The sequence below is a fragment of the Nematostella vectensis genome, chromosome 14 (assembly GCF_932526225.1).
Source record: "Nematostella vectensis chromosome 14, jaNemVect1.1, whole genome shotgun sequence".
NCBI lineage: Eukaryota > Metazoa > Cnidaria > Anthozoa > Actiniaria > Edwardsiidae > Nematostella > Nematostella vectensis.
The window spans coordinates 6,392,803-6,410,832 of NC_064047.1; the positions used below are offsets into that span (position 1 = coordinate 6,392,803).

The 18,030-nt window shown below is 38.7% G+C and overlaps 1 protein-coding gene and 1 long non-coding RNA gene across 4 annotated transcripts; one reads left to right on the top strand and one right to left on the bottom strand.

The window, feature by feature from the left end:
• Positions 1-1,531: 1,531 nt before the first annotated feature.
• On the top strand, positions 1,532-16,959 carry LOC5505102. Of its 3 annotated transcripts, XM_032373517.2 has the most exons (3): positions 1,532-1,666; positions 4,920-5,546; positions 14,886-16,959. In XM_032373517.2, the coding sequence occupies exons 2-3, from the start codon at positions 5,296-5,298 to the stop codon at positions 15,958-15,960; spliced, it is 1,326 nt and encodes a 441-aa protein (XP_032229408.1). In that variant the 5' UTR covers positions 1,532-1,666; positions 4,920-5,295; the 3' UTR covers positions 15,961-16,959. The 3 variants fall into 3 exon arrangements, with proteins under 3 accessions (XP_032229408.1, XP_032229409.1, XP_001625957.1); XM_032373518.2 differs by lacking the exons at positions 1,532-1,666; positions 4,920-5,546 and adding an exon at positions 8,070-8,231; XM_001625907.3 differs by lacking the exons at positions 1,532-1,666; positions 4,920-5,546 and adding an exon at positions 12,530-12,758.
• LOC116612982 lies at positions 15,906-17,760 on the bottom strand. The gene is made up of 2 exons (XR_004294036.2): positions 17,673-17,760; positions 15,906-17,284 (listed from the first exon to the last, which is right to left on the bottom strand). It is a non-coding gene; the product is annotated as an uncharacterized LOC116612982 (long non-coding RNA).
• Between the last annotated feature and the right edge of the window lie 270 nt (positions 17,761-18,030).

The window sequence follows — 18,030 nt, forward strand, 5'->3', positions numbered from 1 at the left end:
AAACGTAACAAAACAAGCTTTCAGTAATAAAATGTTGTGGCGGCTAGTACTGTCTGTTTCTGTTGCTTCCCTTCTGCCGTACAGTCCCCATTTTCATCGGATTCTCATAAGTCGTGCAGCATGTTAAGGCGAGGCGTTCAATTGAAGGAGGCGCATACTCGGGGAAAGTGCTTACTCGAGCAGTTTTGGTAAAAAAAAAAAAAAGAAAAGACAATGCCCTTCATGTGACATTTAAAAAAAAATCCAAGTTTTTAAAGTACATATTCGACCGCCTCATATGAGAAAAAAAAAGACACAGTAGAAGCTTCTTGTGAGCGACAACCCTTGGGAACTGAAAACTGTGGTCGTAAACTGAACTTCAAAACAAAACAAAAAATTCTGACTGTTGGTGGTTTAGAATTGTGCTCGATTGCGAGAGTGGCCGCTAGGGCCTGGACTAAATGTACAGGGGATTTGAACCTTTGTAAGTCCAAGGGTTCACCCTATGTCTATGTCTATGTGGCTTGAGACTGCTAACAAAAAATATTCAATATTGAAAAAATCGAAGCTGCAATGTAAATCCACACGTTATTTTCGGCTTTGACATGATTAACAAGCTTTGATCTATGCAATTCACGTGTTGTCATGGTGATAAAACTGCCTTTTTTCATATCTGGAACGCATTTTATTTGATTAAAGAAAGACATTGTGCTTCTAAGCAACGTATGCGTAATCAAAGAATGTTTTTACTCGATATGATATGCATATAGCCGACGCCGAAACTGGAGCAAGATAAAAGAGGTATCGATGGAATAAAAAACCAGTAAACAAACTTACTTCAAGTTAAAATCTAAAGTGATTTATTCGAAAATGCTTATATTAAAAAGAAATATCATTAAAAATGTCATCAATAATTTGTAAATAGAGAATTATAAGCAGCACACCAAGGCTTAAGTGTAAAATTTGAGCAAAGTTTAAGCAAAAACAAAACGTTCTAGCGTCGAATCGTAGGATACACTTTAGCTTGATATGCAAACTAAGTTATGAGGTAATTTGCGACGCACATTCTGTCCCTTTATATTGTTTCCTTTGTTTATGTATAATAAAACTCTTGTTTCAAATTAGAAACTCACAAAGGTAAGAAATCACCAAAACAAATTGTATATCTTTGCGCATCACAAACTCGGATAAGAAATTTTAGTCGTAATGGAAAAATTTATAAAATAAGAAAATATGTACACAAGTTTCTTACAAAAATTATATGCACTTATTTCATAAATTAGCAGCCCTATCCGTATCCCGGAACGTACACTATGTGTGTTTTTTATGAATATATCAAAAAGCAGTTGGAGAGTGTTTAAAAAAAAATTACAATCCCCTGTTCATAATAAAAGTTTTCTTGTATGCCACGACAATTGGTCAAACAAAATGTCATTATTCCACCACGGAACGAACAAGGCACCGGTCGGTGGACGATGTTTTATCAGGCCTTTCTAACCCGCGCACCTGTCAAGCGAATTAATTACCGAACGCGGCCAATGATTGCCTATTGTAAATGACCCGCGCTGTAAGAGCCATGTGCTACCCACTGCATATATCTCAGGCCTCTCAGCTGGCTTCAAAGACGTGCTTCTGGTAAAGTTTATATTCGTGACGGGATTTTGAGAATCACAAGTTAATCCTTTGGGTAAGTGGTCTGTGTTTTCGTCTATTCAAAACGTTAATATCGCTTATGTTTTTGCTTGCTTGAGACATTAACCAAAATTTGATGTTTCGTTGTTGTTTGGATTTCTGGTGTTTTTGAATTACCAACCTTGGTAGTCTTCCGTGATTTTGCTTTCTACGATTAAGCCTTGGAGTGTTAATCAACTCTTTTCTGTTGTGACTCAAAGGTCTTAATTTTAAGGAATCTTTTTCACAAAATAACCCCACAAGCTTCCATGTATCTAATCAACAAAAGATAATAGAAAAAGTTCAATGTTGTCAAGCGAATTTCTATTAATTCGCACACTTTTAATTGCCAGTGGGGCTGTAGAGAGAGATAAATAGATTTCGCTAGAGTGAGTCTTGGATAATGTATTATGTATCTGCGTAGATCTAAATGCGTCGAAATATATTATTTATAGATAGATCCTTTCCATCTGTCAATTTGAGTAGGGCTCAATGTGTTTGTACAGATTTCCGTTTTTTTCGATGTCTTGAGACTTGAAAAAAAATGAATTAAAAGCTAAATTACCAAAACTTAATATACAAGGGAAATAAAGGCTTAATTTGGACGAGACTTATTACGAGGAAATATGCGAATTAACACAAAATCGTCCTGAATGAATTTTCCAAAAGTTCAACCTTTTTCGGGCCACATTACGAGGAAGCCTTTTATGGCATCTTCCAATCGTATCAGAGTAGCGTAACTATCGTCGGCGATATTATGTAAATTACGATAACCTTGCCATATGACAAAGGCTCTTATAGCATCTACCAAGCGTAAGGTTCGTCGGCGATATTGTGTAAATTACCTTAACCTTGCCACATGACAAAGGCTCTTATAGCATCTACCAAGCGTAAGGATCGTCGGCGATATTGTGTAAATTACGATAGCCTTGCCACCATAATACGAGGAATGCTTTTATGAAATCTTTCAACCGTATCATAGGAGCGTAAGCATCTTCGGCGATATTATGTAAATAACGATAACCTTGCCACATGACAAAGGCTCTCATAGCATCTACCAAGCGTAAGCATCTTCGGCGATATTATTTAAATAATGATAACCTTGCCACCATATGTTCTAGTCCTGTAATACAGCTGCCCTATATTACCAACAAAACACAACTGCCCTACGTACCACACAAGTTAAGCGCTATTTATCACACTTCTGTCGGGTCCAGTGCGTGCAGGTATAGCCCGAGTATTAAGCTTTGAATTATTTACAGTTTCATCTCCGAATTTTGAAAAATCAATTGCCTAGCACTCAGGCTAGTGCAAAAAAAACTCCGCAATGCGCTTTATTAATTCCGTCCACAAACTAATAAACTAACGATATATTTAATGACCAATGCTATCGCATTTTTCACGATTCTTTTGGGTGCAATATGTTGATTTTTATACTCAACTTTGAATATAACATCAAATGCTCGCAGTAGGATCAGTATAAATATGTTTTTTTTATTACATGGAGGTAGTTCCTTTTAGAAATGATATTTGTACGAATTCGTTTATTCATCCAAACTCCGAAACTTGTTCTCCATATTTGTATATAAACATAGCTTTGGTAGCTTTTTTTATTATCTTCCATATTCTCACATCTCGCTTTGTTGATTTTGTAACAGTATCAATGCCGCTAAAACACCTTCGAATAACGTTTCCATTGTGGATCTTATTGTATTTGCAAAAAATGTTAGAAAACAAAAATAATACAAATATCGTAAACGGGCGGGCGTGAGTCTATAAACACGAGGTTCCGCTATGAAAGGGAAAGCCCCTCACCCCCGGGCTCAAGAACAATCAGTTATCAATCAATCATCAATGAGTCAACATGTCAGGACAATTGCTCTGAGCGCTCAATTCAAATTTTATATTATAAACCTTATTTAATGTCATTTCTAGACTTGTCCACCTAAAATGGTTCTGTTTATAGTAAAATAATGCTATACCAAGTTGTGTGCGCTCTGAAATACGAGAATTTTCATCACAGAGCGATAATAATTTATGCAGATGCCTTAGATTATGGATGGCGCAAAATTAAATATTTTGCACGAAAAACGTGAGTGGAGAGCAAATCAATAATTTATCAATCTCTTACTGCCTTGTTACCTGTGCAAAAATAGTTTTATTCCAGCCGACTGAGGCTCTGAGATAAGCAATTTTTAAAGAGACTTATAAGTTGGACTGCTAGCTTGTGGCATGCGCAGATGCGCGGCATTTCGTATTATTGAGGGAGCCATTTAAACACGGGGTTCTGCTATAAAAAGGGAAAGCTCCTTCCACCCCCGGGCTTTGCAATCATAATCAGAACACTGCAACGCTAGCAGTCACAAATCATAAGCCTCCTGTAAAATTGCTTTTCTCTGAGCCCCAGTCAGCTGGAATAAAACTTTTTTGCACAGGTATCAAAACAGTTGTGTGATCGATAAATTAGTGATTTGCTGTCCACTCAGGTTTTCAGTGCGAAATTTTAGATTTTGCGCTATCCATAACCTAGCGCACCTGCATAAATTATTCTCGCGCTTTGATGAAAATGCTTGTATTGTAGAGCGCACACAGCGGTATAGGATTATTTTACGATAGACAGAAACATTTTTAGATGGACAACTCTAGGAATGATATTTATTTTGGTTTAGAATATGAAATTGGAATTTAGCGCTCAGAGCAATTGTCCTGACATGTTGACTCATTGACGGCTGATTGAAAACTGATTGTTCTTGAGTTCCGTGGTTGGGAGGAGCTTTCCCTTTACGAAGTGCCGCGCATCTGCGCATGCCACAGGTAACCCAAGCTCCGTATTTGTGCCTATTGATCTTACGGTAAACATTTTACGAAACACAAAAAAGTGAAAAAAAAATACTTGCTGAAAAGAAAAATGTAGTTTAGTATTGTGTTTATGTTCACGTTTTTCGTGTTCCCTGACCATATTAAAGCGTCCTTGGTGTTTTTGAAGAATTACGATTCAAACAATGTTCAGGACGGACAAATACGGAGCTTTGGGCTACTTGTGCGCATGCTCGCCCTTTTTATCTAGCTCTCATTGCAGGTGTGCGCGAATGCTCACCACCCCACCCCCCCCCCCCAAAAAAAAAGGAATCTCCATCAAACAAGTATGTGTCTCACAGAAAAGGACATTATATGCTTACCGAGAAAAAGGTGCTTGCTTCTTGGGTTTCTCGATCTCGCGGTAGACGAAAAGGTTAACTGTTTAACTGACTATTATTCTTTTTCGACAGGGCCGACCTCTTTGACAAATTTAATCTGGAATTTCTGAGGACTGGCTGGCCGCGCAAGACTGGGAAAGAGATAGTTACTTCAATACTTGTTCTTCAAAAGACGTGTTTCAAGATAGAGATTATATAAACCTGAGAAAAATACTTCCTTTTTAATCTCCTTGTCTGTCTGTCACAGACAAGTCAGCAAAAAAGCATGCTCACATATCTCCTCATTACTGCAGTTCGAAACCGCTGGCTACATTAATAATAAATCAGAATCTCTAAAAATTCAGCGCGTATCAGGAGGCAAGACGGAATTCTAGCGTTAGGTGAAGCAGCATTGATCGTGCAGCTGCAAAGCATTGGTAAATATTACCCGGTGAAAGCTGTATTTGTCATGGATGTCACTATTATACCGTCCGGGAGATCCTCGCTACAAGACTCGCTAAGGAACAGGAGACTTGACAACGACAGAGACAATCTATTCCACGAGTTTTGTCGTTCAAGGGAAGGGAATTTATCGACTACAGATGTTTTTACTAGAGCGTTCGGAGCGAGGAGGTCAGTTAATCCACAAGAGTTTGAAACAAGACGGGAGACCGTGCCAGCGACTCGAGGAAGCAAAGAGGAAAGGCCGGAATACGCAAGGTAAGATGCTGACTTTGAAAATCGTAATTTAAATTTCATGTTATAAGTTAACACCTAAAAACCAGTACGATAGTCAAGCCTGAGAAATTTCAGCAAAGCAATGTTCTCGCTGATAACAAATTTAGACCACTCAGAGAATATTACGATCGTTTTGTGCTGTTGTGTGTATTGTTTTGATGGGAATTTTACGGCCAGGCTCGGTTGGAGTTCGTCATTTCACTCAACTCTATTAATATTAAAAGCCTTATTGTCAATGCCATCCCCTGGGATATCTAATTCAAGGCATCTATAAGTCTGCTTATTGGTATGCACTAGGGTAGTATAAAATTAAGGCAAAAGCAAATAGGATTCAAATACAGTATTGGTATAATATAATCGAACATGGCGCGTATACAAAGATCGTAAAATTAATTATTTATCAGCAGCAAAAGTAAATAAATCATTAACCACGATTTTCAACAATCAGAATAAATTCTAGCTGGGTAAAACATTTGATTGAGCTGAATACATCATAATCCAGTTTTATTGTTGATAATTTTTGAATTTCCCTTACTTTTGTTAATTAATATAGCCAGCATAAGTTTCTCGCCATCTTGCTCGAAAATATATCCATAATTTATTTTTATCTCTTGTCGACTGTTGGTCACAAGAAGACAGGTGGAGGATATTGTACAGGGCTTGCATAGTTTAATGAAATATCATTTATATTGTGTACCATAGTTTCGCGCTTATAGCTGATGGAGTTTTTTTTTTTTTAATTTCAAGTACAACATATCGCAAACAGTGTATAACATAATATTTTTCACGTTACATTAATAGAAAAGAGGAAAAATGAAAAATGTATGAAACAAGTCATCACACCATTTGGCACAAATGGGTGTTTTGCTTAATTCTAACGATTTTTATTCCTTTTTTAGTCTTGCGTCAATTGATTGGTGCATGCGCTGTAAATGATACACGCACTAATACACTTACAATGGATATGACGCGTGCTGGTTCGCGTACTATTCATATTACGCGCACTTTCATTGATGCGCGCAATGTAAATATAGCGCGCACTTTCATTGGTACGGTAAATAGAACGCGCACTTGAATTGGTTCGCGCACTCTAAAAGGGTGCGCTCATTTATAAATATTACGCACATTTTTATTGGTGCGCACACTGTGAAAATATACGTACTTTTATTTGGGCGCACATTGTATACATTTATTGGTTGGGGATTAAATTTATTGGTATGCGTTACGTGTTACGTGCATTTCTATTGGTCACTCTTTGTTGATATTACCAGGGAAGTTTGAATATTACGTGCATTCTTATTGGTTTGCCCTTGCTATCATCATCCTTATTGTCATCGCCATCATAACCATCATTATCATCTGCATTTTAGTTCATTATTATCACTCTTGACCTCGAACACCCTGTTTAGACCATTTTCTGAACTCTAATCCAACCATAATTTATTTATAAGATGTATATCCCTCACGATATTCCCTGACAATGACTGCGCACCCTCCCCCCCCCCCCCTTTCCCTCAACTAATCCTGGATGCGCGCATGCGTGTCTTTTGCAAACCTCTTCCATCTGTCCTCCCGCGCGTTCATGTTATTCACGTGCCGCAGAGTTCACCTACGCATGCACCTTTATCTGGGTGAGCTCTAGAATTATTAAGTACACGTACGCCTTTATATGTTGTCGTACTCTAGAATTCAGTACACATTCACTTCTATATGTGGGTGCATTTTAATAACAGTGAGATTAATTTCAACCTCGTCAGAAACAGCTCCATTAGTTTGTAAAATGGTAAATATCACTGTTTTATCTTTTAGATAAATGGTACTTTAATTTTTACAACGTGCAAGGAGACTCGAACCTCTTGGGCCCACTTATTTTAAAAATAGATTGTTGTCTATAGATATTTGATAGTTTTACAAACTAATGGAGCTGTTTCTGGCGAGGTTAAAATCTCATTTGCATCATAGTTTCTGTGGTACTATAAGATGCGCCGTGGTGTAACACAACTCATCTCCCAAAGTTTTTAAAAAGGACACTTATATCGATAGCGTCATAGTATTCGCACTTTGTAACATTCGAATAAATATGGATTACTTCTGATGAGACTTTAACACTATTGCCCTTTTGAGCTGCTTAATACACTAAAATATTTAATGTTTCCCGAAACAATAAACATTCCCAGCTTTTTGGCTTCATCTTCAAAAACACTTATATACAACAAAATACCATTGGATAATGAAACATGTAACACAGTATTATATTTGATGCAGGTTACCATAACGACAGAGAACTACGCCGATAGTGGAAGCTTTTAGTCTTAAGTAATATTTCCCTGGAACATTGGGAGAACTAGGATTCGCAGCTGAACTTCGCGATATAGGCAGTGATAACGGCGCTTGTGGCAGGTGCGAGCTTTTTTGTGTGTTTGAGGTTGTCCATACAGATAACATCCACCTTAAAACTCCCTTTAATTAAGATCAAACGTCCTTTGCCGAGCCGACAGTAAGACGCGCCAGCGGCATTCCAAAACAAACTGGTTGATTTGAGTTTTCATATTCCGTCAAATCCGGTTCCTATGTCTAATACTTCCCTCAGAACATGTTTGACAATCACAAATACAAGCTACACAGGAAAAAATCGATGGAAATGGTACATTTGAGAGATCAGTTTAGGTAAGCGCATTTCCATTGTCAGATTTCGCTAATGTTGCGATCTTAGAAGTCTATGTTTGCTTTTTTGTCATTTTTTTAAAGAAACCCCTTTTGAACATCTGGTTCGATCCAGCGATGTTACTTCCGAATCTAAAGTAATGTGTTGTTATATCCTTGAAACATTAGAGGAATAACTTTTAGGCTTTGCTTTCTTTTGTAGTTTAATTCACCGATCAAAATGAAAAGATTAAAACGCTCATTTTTTGAAACGAATGCAAATACTTCCAGCTTGTCTTCCACAAGATTTGTTCGCCAGTTGTACGGGTGACATCTCAAGTTGCTAACATGCAATACGTTTTTCGTTTATTCAAAACCCGATTTAAATTGCAGTTTTACTCACTTTATTTTCGGGCAACAATGGCCGCATATGGCTATGTTATCGGAACAGTATTTCAGGCGCTATAATTATGTTCAAATACAGCCGAAGGAATTATCTCCCAGCACAGACTAACCAGTTAGGAGTCTTAATGACATAAAGTAAGAGCAGATGTTTGCAAGATTATGAATATTCAAGGCGGATGCGTGATTCCATGTTTCGGTTTATAACGAATGTTTTAAATCTTTTAAACATACTGTATGTAAAACGTTCGCTTGCAGTATTTCCTGAGGAAACGACTTCATTTAAATTTGGGAATTCACCAAGAGATTTTTAAAAGCACAAATAGCTTTTTTTGACCAAGTGTTTACATTATTTTCTTCGATCGCATATTTCGCGACTGCAAAAAGTACATTTTTGAAGAATTTATATAGCTAGAACAATCGCCTATTTTTTCGCTTTTTAAAATATTTTTAATCTGATTTCAAGTTCTAAAAGAGCACATCGCTTGCACAAGGTTACGTTTTTGGCACATGGGTTCCGAGATATGTTATTTAGATGAGTAATATTTGCTTCATCCATGTCTAAGTACCGTAATAGCACATCACTTCATTCATTTGTTTAAAAAAGTCCTCTCTTAAAATAAGGACTCCATTAATAAGTAGTTAGAGAAATAATCACGTGAAGATGGGAAATAGTTTTTCATGTACTTATATTTTTTCTAACAATATGACATTATTTTCAAAGCTTGCAATAGCCTTTTGGAGGATTTATTTTTCTTTTTCTACTAAGGCTAAGCTCAAACGTCCTAAAATCCATGAGCCGTATTTTATGCAAACGCATGCAAATGAAGATAAAACAATCGGCTCGATATATTTGCAGACATTTGCATTAAATACGGCTCATGGATAATACGACGTTTGAACCTAGCCTAAGAAGCATTATTTTCCTGGCGTAGGTGCCAGGTTTTTGAATAAATTATATTAAATAATAATTATATTAAATACAATGTTAATGTTTTTATATAAAATGATAATTGTACATAGCTTAAAATTTTGTATTTTTATTGTACATAGTTTTTAATTCAACCGATAACCTTAAAAACATTATTTAAACGTCGCACTTTTTAAAGCCTCGCTCTGTTGTGCGAACTCCACCATATATACTTCTCGGCGTAAAATTTATTTATTTTTCTTTATTTTTAAACTTACATGATACCTATTAAAAGTGATTAATAAAGCAACTTTTCGGTAAGTTGTTTTCAGCGTTGAATCCACCAACTCAATTTTTTCATGAGGCATTTCTTTGGGAACTTGCAGTAATTCCTGTTAATTTTCGCTGGTTTCCATCTTGACTTAGAGAAGTCTGGATGTTCAGATTGTCACCCTATCGTCTCAGGCTCTTACTAACCGTACAAACACACACGGCAACAGGTCCGCAGGAGAAGCACCATAAACACCAGCTGCATACAACCTTTGACAAGTTGTTTATGCCGTATGCGAAGATGTGCAGAATACAGTCGTCTGACAAAAGATTGTCGTGAACCGGCTTCGCGACTACGCGACAAGCCCGCATGTAAGCATGGGTAAAAACCACTGAAGCGCCTAACTGCATATTTGGCCACCGCATAACTTCAGACTTAGGCTAAGTTCAAACGTCGTATTATCCATGAGCCGTATTTAATGCAAACGCGTGAAAATGAAGATGAAACAATCGTCTCGATTCATTCGAATGCATTTGCATTGAATACGGCTCATGGATAATACGACGTTTGAACTTAGGCTTAGACGCGGTAGCGGTGGCTAAAGGCTGGTTCTCAACGATGACGACGTCGCTGGTTCTCAGCGACGTAAGTGTAAGCGGAGACGGAAGCGTAAAAGAGTCTTATGTCGCGTAAGAACCGGCTCAACGTAAGCGCATACCTCCTCGACGAGTTTGGTTAATTTATGCTTATGTTCCGCTTATGCTTACGTCGATCCGGTTTTCACGCGACGTAAGCGTAGCATAGACGTAAAATTATCAAAACTTCCAGTTCTTCTTGCGCCTATGCTTCGCTTACGTAGAGCCGGTTCTCACGCGATATAAGACTCTTTACGCTTCCGCCTCCGCAGACGCTTACGTCGCCTTGATATATGCAGCTAGGCGCTTCAGTGTCTTTTACCCATGCTTAACCAACAAGAACCAATCAAATTGATGCTTTCAAAAGACAAAATGGCGGCGTTAAAACATGTGGTTTGTTTTTGTTTTTGTTGAATGAAAAGGTGCTAGAAATGGCACGTCCGGTTTATTCACGCACAATTTGCGGGGAGTTAAAACTTTATTAAACCGTATCGATTTTGTGGGAGAGCATTTTCTTAAACTTGTTCGAAGTTTGACAAAGTTCAGCATCAGTACAGGAGGAGTCGAACGCATTTCTCGGTACATATCACGTGATTCACAAAAGGTTTTTGTTTCGACCGTGATCTAGTGCACCGGTTATGTAAGAAAAAAAAAATGCACGCTTACTCGAAAAAAAAAAAAAAACAATGGTAAATTATACAATCAAATGTCAATATGACTAACTATCAATCTCACATAGGATATATTTAATAAACGGTTGTAGTTGGAGGTTTTGTTTTCGGCTTTGCATGTAAAAAATATTTCCAACTACACCTGGCCATTGAATGACCAGGATTAGGCTTCCAAAAAGTGCTTTGGAAACCAAAAGGCAATATATAAAATCGATCTTTTTTTATCCTTAACAGCCACCTGTGTTTTTTAGCACCATAATATTGTTGCTTTTTTTCCACTCTTATACTAGACGGAAACAACCCATATAGGTTAGGTCGTTAGTCCTATTTTGTTTGTTGTGAAAGCAACGTATTTAGGAACTAGACACTCACTATCACTAAAGCTGAACAAAGAGGGATGTGATAAATGTGTGATGGAAGAGAAAGGTTTACTTGTTTTTACGTTAAAAAAGACTTTGTGTATCCTATACTTGGCCAGGAACATGCGAAGTTGTGCCTTTCCGTGATCAATAGTAACTTTTAACGCAACTTTATTCTTTAAATTTAAACTTTAACTTTTATAATATACGAAAAATAGTATACCCATTATTTCAATCTTTTATGACTTAAGCTATTAAGGTCTATGACTCTGAAAAAAGTTATTATGAATTTGACCAGGAATTAATTAAAACTGTCAGTTCATTTATAGAGTACACTCGAAAAAAAGCTTTTAATTTTTTTTGCTTCCCGGACATTACATCGCTCTAAGGCAGACCTCTTCGATGTCATATGCACAGCTGTTAATAAATCGGAGTGATTTCTAACGCATTTTTTTCTTAAATTGTTTCGTTCTTGTCGACTATTTGATTGACCAGGCGCAGTTGTTTTTCCAAATTGAGTTTCGGTTCACCTTGTATGGATATGGTTTATTAATAGTAGTTCAAATATTTACCAAACCAGCGCATGCTAAATAAGATTTCTTTCCGAGTCTTGCGTTGGCATCTGCCTTCGCCCTTGTTGTATTTACCTTCACAATCAAAAAAGTTCAGAGTGCTTTAGTTTCCCCACTCAATAACCAACCGCACTTATGCAAGAAAGGCTGGCCTATCAAAAATAGGCCACTAGTATTAAACACCACAGTATAAAACACCACATTTATCGTTGTTTTGTTGCAAAGGGTCACTTTAATATATTAGCTTTTCGACACTATCGTTCAGACGACTTTCCCTGGACATTAAACTTGTTCCTGGACATTTCTTTGGTGATACTCGCTAATTAATGGAAGCTGGTGAAACGTGCACCAGGTAGCAAAAGCGATCTAATTGGTTCAAGGCGACAAAATAATCCGTATCAATGGATTATATTTTTAGATAGGCTTTTTATTGGTCGAGCCGCTGTGTTGCATAGGTTATTATTTGGTCTATGCGTGCGGCTGTGTTTGGCCAGCCTTCAGCAAACCTGGCCTGCCTGGAAAACCACTTAAATCGACCAAAGCACCGCACCCCAACGCATACAGCTCACAAAGCGCGTAGTGAACACACCGACTTCCATTAGCTATATCATTCACAGAGCATTTGAACAGCGAACAAGCCGTTAGCCTGGAGATTCTATAGAAATGGTGGCATTATCTGGACATTCCTCTAGAGAAATTTCGGCAGAAAAAGTAGTGACTTTGCGACAAAGGTAAAAGGATTTGCTGTGTTTAATATTTTGGTATGTTTTCATTTCGACGCAAAACTGATTTTGGGCTAAGGATTGTAAGGATTTTCTCTATGTTCCTTTTTCTGCTCCTGTTTGTGAATTGCGTTTTCTTGCAGAAACAGTTAATAGCCAGTTTCCATATTGGTAAATCGCTAGGAAAACCCAGTTTTTTCGTATTTTATAGAATACACTTAGATTTGATAGAACTGGGTGCTGTATAGCTCGTTTTCTTTCTAGCTGTCGTTTTGTTATTGTTGTTTTTTATTTTAACCAAAAACAAAACATTTAACTGATTGTATTGAAAAACTTGAAAGAAATGAACACCACTTTCTCCCTTTTATTTTTAACACGGAAGGGGAGAGTTTTATCACTAAAGCGCTCTCCCAATAAAAAAACAAACTCTATTTTCCGTTTTGTTATTCATTTTTGCAAGAAAAAGATATCTATATAAGCTACAAATTGGCTTCATTGTTGTCAAAGCCAAACTCGCTCAATTATCTTTTTCGCGCCTAAAACCAGAGAAAACAATAAGCCAAACGACAAGGCCGTGTTTATACCATAAACTAAACCTTTTAGAACTTAATCGTGTTAGAAGTAAATACTATACAAGCCATAGATGTGGGAAATAGGTTAACGCCATTATAGTAGCCGTGAAATGATTTATGTTTTGAATGCTTCTGTCCACCGCCTTGCGTGGACAGTTGAATGAGCAATGCAAAAATCAACCCTGAAGAACCCGGAATCAACTCATAGCGGCGGAAATATCTCCTCTTTGCTTAGCTAGAGTTGTCAAAACATTTCCAGTGATTGCGTGGTATTTTCATGAACTTTTCTGGGTCGCTTTGTCATCGGGATAATAATTATTACAGACCGTGTATGGCTAATCCTAGTCAGTTTGCCTTACCTCGATCAAACAGGTACTCCATGCAAGACAGATGGCTTTACGTCGTATTTCGCAATTATCCAACAGAACTAAAAGTGCTACTGGATTTCCTAAATAAAACACTTAGTATTTGAACTTTTTTTAAAGGTTCTAGGGACTTTCCCTGGCAGTTTCATTAATTTTATTTTGGATTCCTTTTCGTGATGACTTTTGCGTTTCGTGCGACAAAAGCGTGTGCACATAACAAAGGCGCTAGAAACTACAATAGCATCGCCTTAGAGCTCAAGTTTCAAGGATTTTCTCAAGGGCTTTGGTCGTTTTTTTCAATTAGAAGTACAACTAAATCGCGCTTTTATGTTGAGGTCTCCATGATGCTGGGAATATGACATGTTTGTTTGACTTCTCACTTTATATTTCGCTTTTATTGAATAGAGTTATACTCGTGACTTCTAAAGGGATATTAAAAAAGCCATCTCCTTAAATTCAATTCTGCCATCTACTCAAATTAAATTCTGCTCAAATTTATTTAGGGCAAGTCTCACCAGTTTGGTGGTGTAATCGTTACAAGAGCTCTTTCCGTGTGCTAAAGCCTATTGCATAGTAATGGCACTTTATTCGCGTCTAATTTCTTTACAAGTGCCCGTAAGCTGAAAGCACTATATTGTGTGCCTAGTACAACTAGGTGTATCTATTATATCAACCTATCGTTGAAGAAAAATCGCACGTTGATTGGTGGCTATTGGCTAGATTGACAGAGCTAGATTTTAGTCCCGATTAAAGTCCCGATTGGGGGAGGGGTGGGTATTTGCCGCCGGCTTTCAGTTCCGATCCCCAGTGTTAAAAACTTTTTTTTTTTTTTTTTAAATTTACATATCAATCAATGGCTGTCGTTTTTCTAAATGGTCTAAAAGAGCCTGGGGCGAGCGCGCGGGAGATCCGTGATATTCTAAAAACGTTAGGGACTAGGCTACATTTCCAAGATGGCTGCTAGCAAAATCATTTTTCCTGCAAGTTTACGTGAAAATTCTCGACTTACAAAGCTCTAGAGCGATAAAAAAGCGAAACAATGATTGAAGCGGACTCCCAAATATGGTATGTAATGTCTAATAAGGAAATGACCGAGCGAGCTAAAATACGACAGTTTTTAAAACTAGGTTGACTAATATGATAGCTTAATCTTTTTTTATGACATCACATGTTGAACTTAAATTGTCTCTTTGTTTCAGCCTGGCAGATATCTACGAAGGAGCGCTGCGAAAAGTACTCAATATACAACTCAATCTAAAAATAGACGAGCAGCCAAAACCACTCGATGAAAACGACTTCACAACAAACAAAATGTCCCCACCGCGGCCCAAAGCTCTTCGTTTGGAGGACCTCAAACAGAGGGACGTCATCAGACATCGCGAGAGAGCACCCGATGAAAATGATCCCAGGTCATTTCCTCAAGGCCACACAAATCTGCGCCAACTAGGGGAACGCAATTCGGAAGGGTCTGCATTTCATGTCCCTCCTAAGCGACGCTTCGATGCATTTCCGCCCCCATTAGATAGGGACCCTGGGTACCCAAGGGACCGCTTTGGAATGGTGCCCTCTCATCGCTTTCACTCGCACGTCACTCCGTTTGGAATGGACCCTACTCGAAACCCGAGACTAGCAGTACCCTACGGATATGGTCCCCGAGGCGGGACTACACAGGAAACCTACTCACGATACTCTAGCCACCAAAGAGAAATTCCACCGCTGTTCCCAGTCCGCTGCTCATCAAAAGAACGCGAGGAGCTCCTGTTATCGCAGAGAAAAGAACAAGAGCATAAGGAGCAAAAAAGCCCGGATGTGAAAAGAAGCCCGGATGTGAGGAGAACCCCGGATGATGCCCGTGCCCATAAGAGCCCGGATGTTCCACGTAGAAGCCCGGATGTACCAAATCGTTACAACGGTGTTCACGAAAAATCCCCGTGGAGGGATGGGGAGGAGCGCAAAATTGTCATCAAATCAGAGCGCGAGGATGTCTCTTACGAAAAACTGAACTTGGAAGAAAAATTCAATAGTGCAAATGATCGTATCACTTCGCTCATGCGCTCGGGATCGGTCGGGAAGGTCTTGGATAGGCGATCTCCGTTCTCTCTTCGGTTCAGGCCCTACGGCTCCCGCGTCAAATACTCCCCAGGACTGACCAATGGGAATTCTGAAAGCTTGGACGCGGAACGAAACGTGAAAAAGGAAGTTAGCAAAACAGGCGAGGAGGGAGATAAAGAGGAATTTCTTTCTAGTCTTGGGCTTGCTAGAATCGCTAAATGATGCACATGTAATCCTTATAATATAATATGGCAAAAAATAGGATCATGTTGAACTTTGATTTTGATAAGAAAAATGGCAACTCACCTTTCCCAGCATGCATTGATGCATTGTGTTTTTACCCATTAGCCACTGCGCGTTAATAGACGTGTTCGGAAATCATTTAAAAAATAAGTGTATAACCACAAAAATTAAACCATTTAAATTTGGCTATTGAATCATGGGTAGGCTGACACGCCCGCTAACAACGCATCATGGGTAGGCTGACACGCCCTCAAGCAATGCATCATGGGTAGGCTGACACGCCCGCTAACAACGCATCATGGGTAGGCTGACACGCCCGCTAACAATGCATCATGGGTAGGCTGACACGCCCGCAAGCAATGCATCATGGGTAAGCTGACACGCCCGCTAACAACGCATCATGGGTAAGCTGACACGCCCTTAAGCAATGCATCATGGGTAGGCTGACACGCCCGCTAACAACGCATCATGGGTAGGCTGACACGCCCGCAAGCAATGCATCATGGGTAGGCTGACACGCCCGCAAGCAATGCATCATGGGTAAGCTGATACGCCCTTCTAAAAGAGTTTAAGCCAAGCCCTATAAAAATGATTCCTACCTGCCTGCCTATCCCAATTAGGTTAATTTCGATATTCCTACATAATTCAGCAAGTATAGTGTACCCTACTTAGCCTTGTCAAAATAATTATGTCTGTTGAGTAAGCGTAACATAAAATGATCGTATGCTTATTTTGCATTATTCCATAAATTATCTCGTAGATATTATCTTGTGTAAATATTACAAATAAAAAAATATATGTTATTCAAGACAAGGAAAAGGGCTAAATTATGTTTTAAACCACATATAATATGACACATATATGGTTCGTGCTGGAAACGGAAAGACTTGAATTGAAATTTGATCCTCTGGTATAAACTGAATAATATATTATACAAATACCTGTTCCATGGTAAAAATAAACACATTCTGAAAGTTGTCTATTTTAAGGATTGCAGGTCTTGATAGCATTCTGAGCAAGGCTCGTTTTAAGCAGCTACCATCAAGGGCACAAAAAGGATCTGTTCCGCAGCCCGTATTTTTGCTGTCTGGATGTTAGACCCCTCGGTTGCTGGGAGAAATTCCTCCCGAATGGTTCTGCTGGCAAATTTGTGGAGTCGAACTAGTTGTGCTGGGTATATTTTTTTGGCGCTGGAGCGGAGGCTTGGGAAAAAAATCGTCCCGATCGGTTATACGGGCAATCATTCATGTGCTGAAATGCCTAACCACTGCTGGCTGGGGACAAAATTCCTAACCAATGTTGGCTGAAAAAAAAAAATAGACGTTTATCGCAATATTCACCTCGCTCAAACAGACATTCCCTAATAGGCTAAACTGGATCATTGGCGTATACCTGTCTCATGTATGAAAATGCAATATGTTTACAAAATGCTTATGGACTGCGGACCGCGGACCACGGTAGCAGTGACTTAGATTACTTAGACTTCTTATTTTATACTTCGTTCTACAAATATGCAAAGAAGGCTACACAGCGGACTGCGGACCGCGGACCACGGTAGCAGTGACTTAGATTACTAAGACTTATTATTTGATACTTCGTTCTACAAATATGCAAAGAAGGCTACACAGCGGACTGCGGACCGCGGACCATGGTAGCAGTGACTTAGATTATTTAGACTTATTATTTGATACCTTGTTCTATAAATATGCAAAGACGGCTTCACTGCGGACTGCGGACCACGGCAGTATTGTGGCTCCACAGTGGACGGGTATTCTGAAGTTGCTCCTTATGCATCTGTATAAATTATTCTCGCTCTGTGATGAAAATGCTCGTATTTAAGAGCGCACACAGCTTGGTATAGCATTATTTCACGATAGATAGACACTTTTTTAGATGGACAACTCTAGGAATGATTTTTATTTTGGTTTAGAATATGAAATTTTAATCTAGCGCTCAGAGCAATTGTCCTGACATGTTGGCTCGGGATACGGCTGATTGAACTGATTGTTCTTGAGCCCGGGGGTGGGTGTTCGTTTTGCGTCTGTGTGT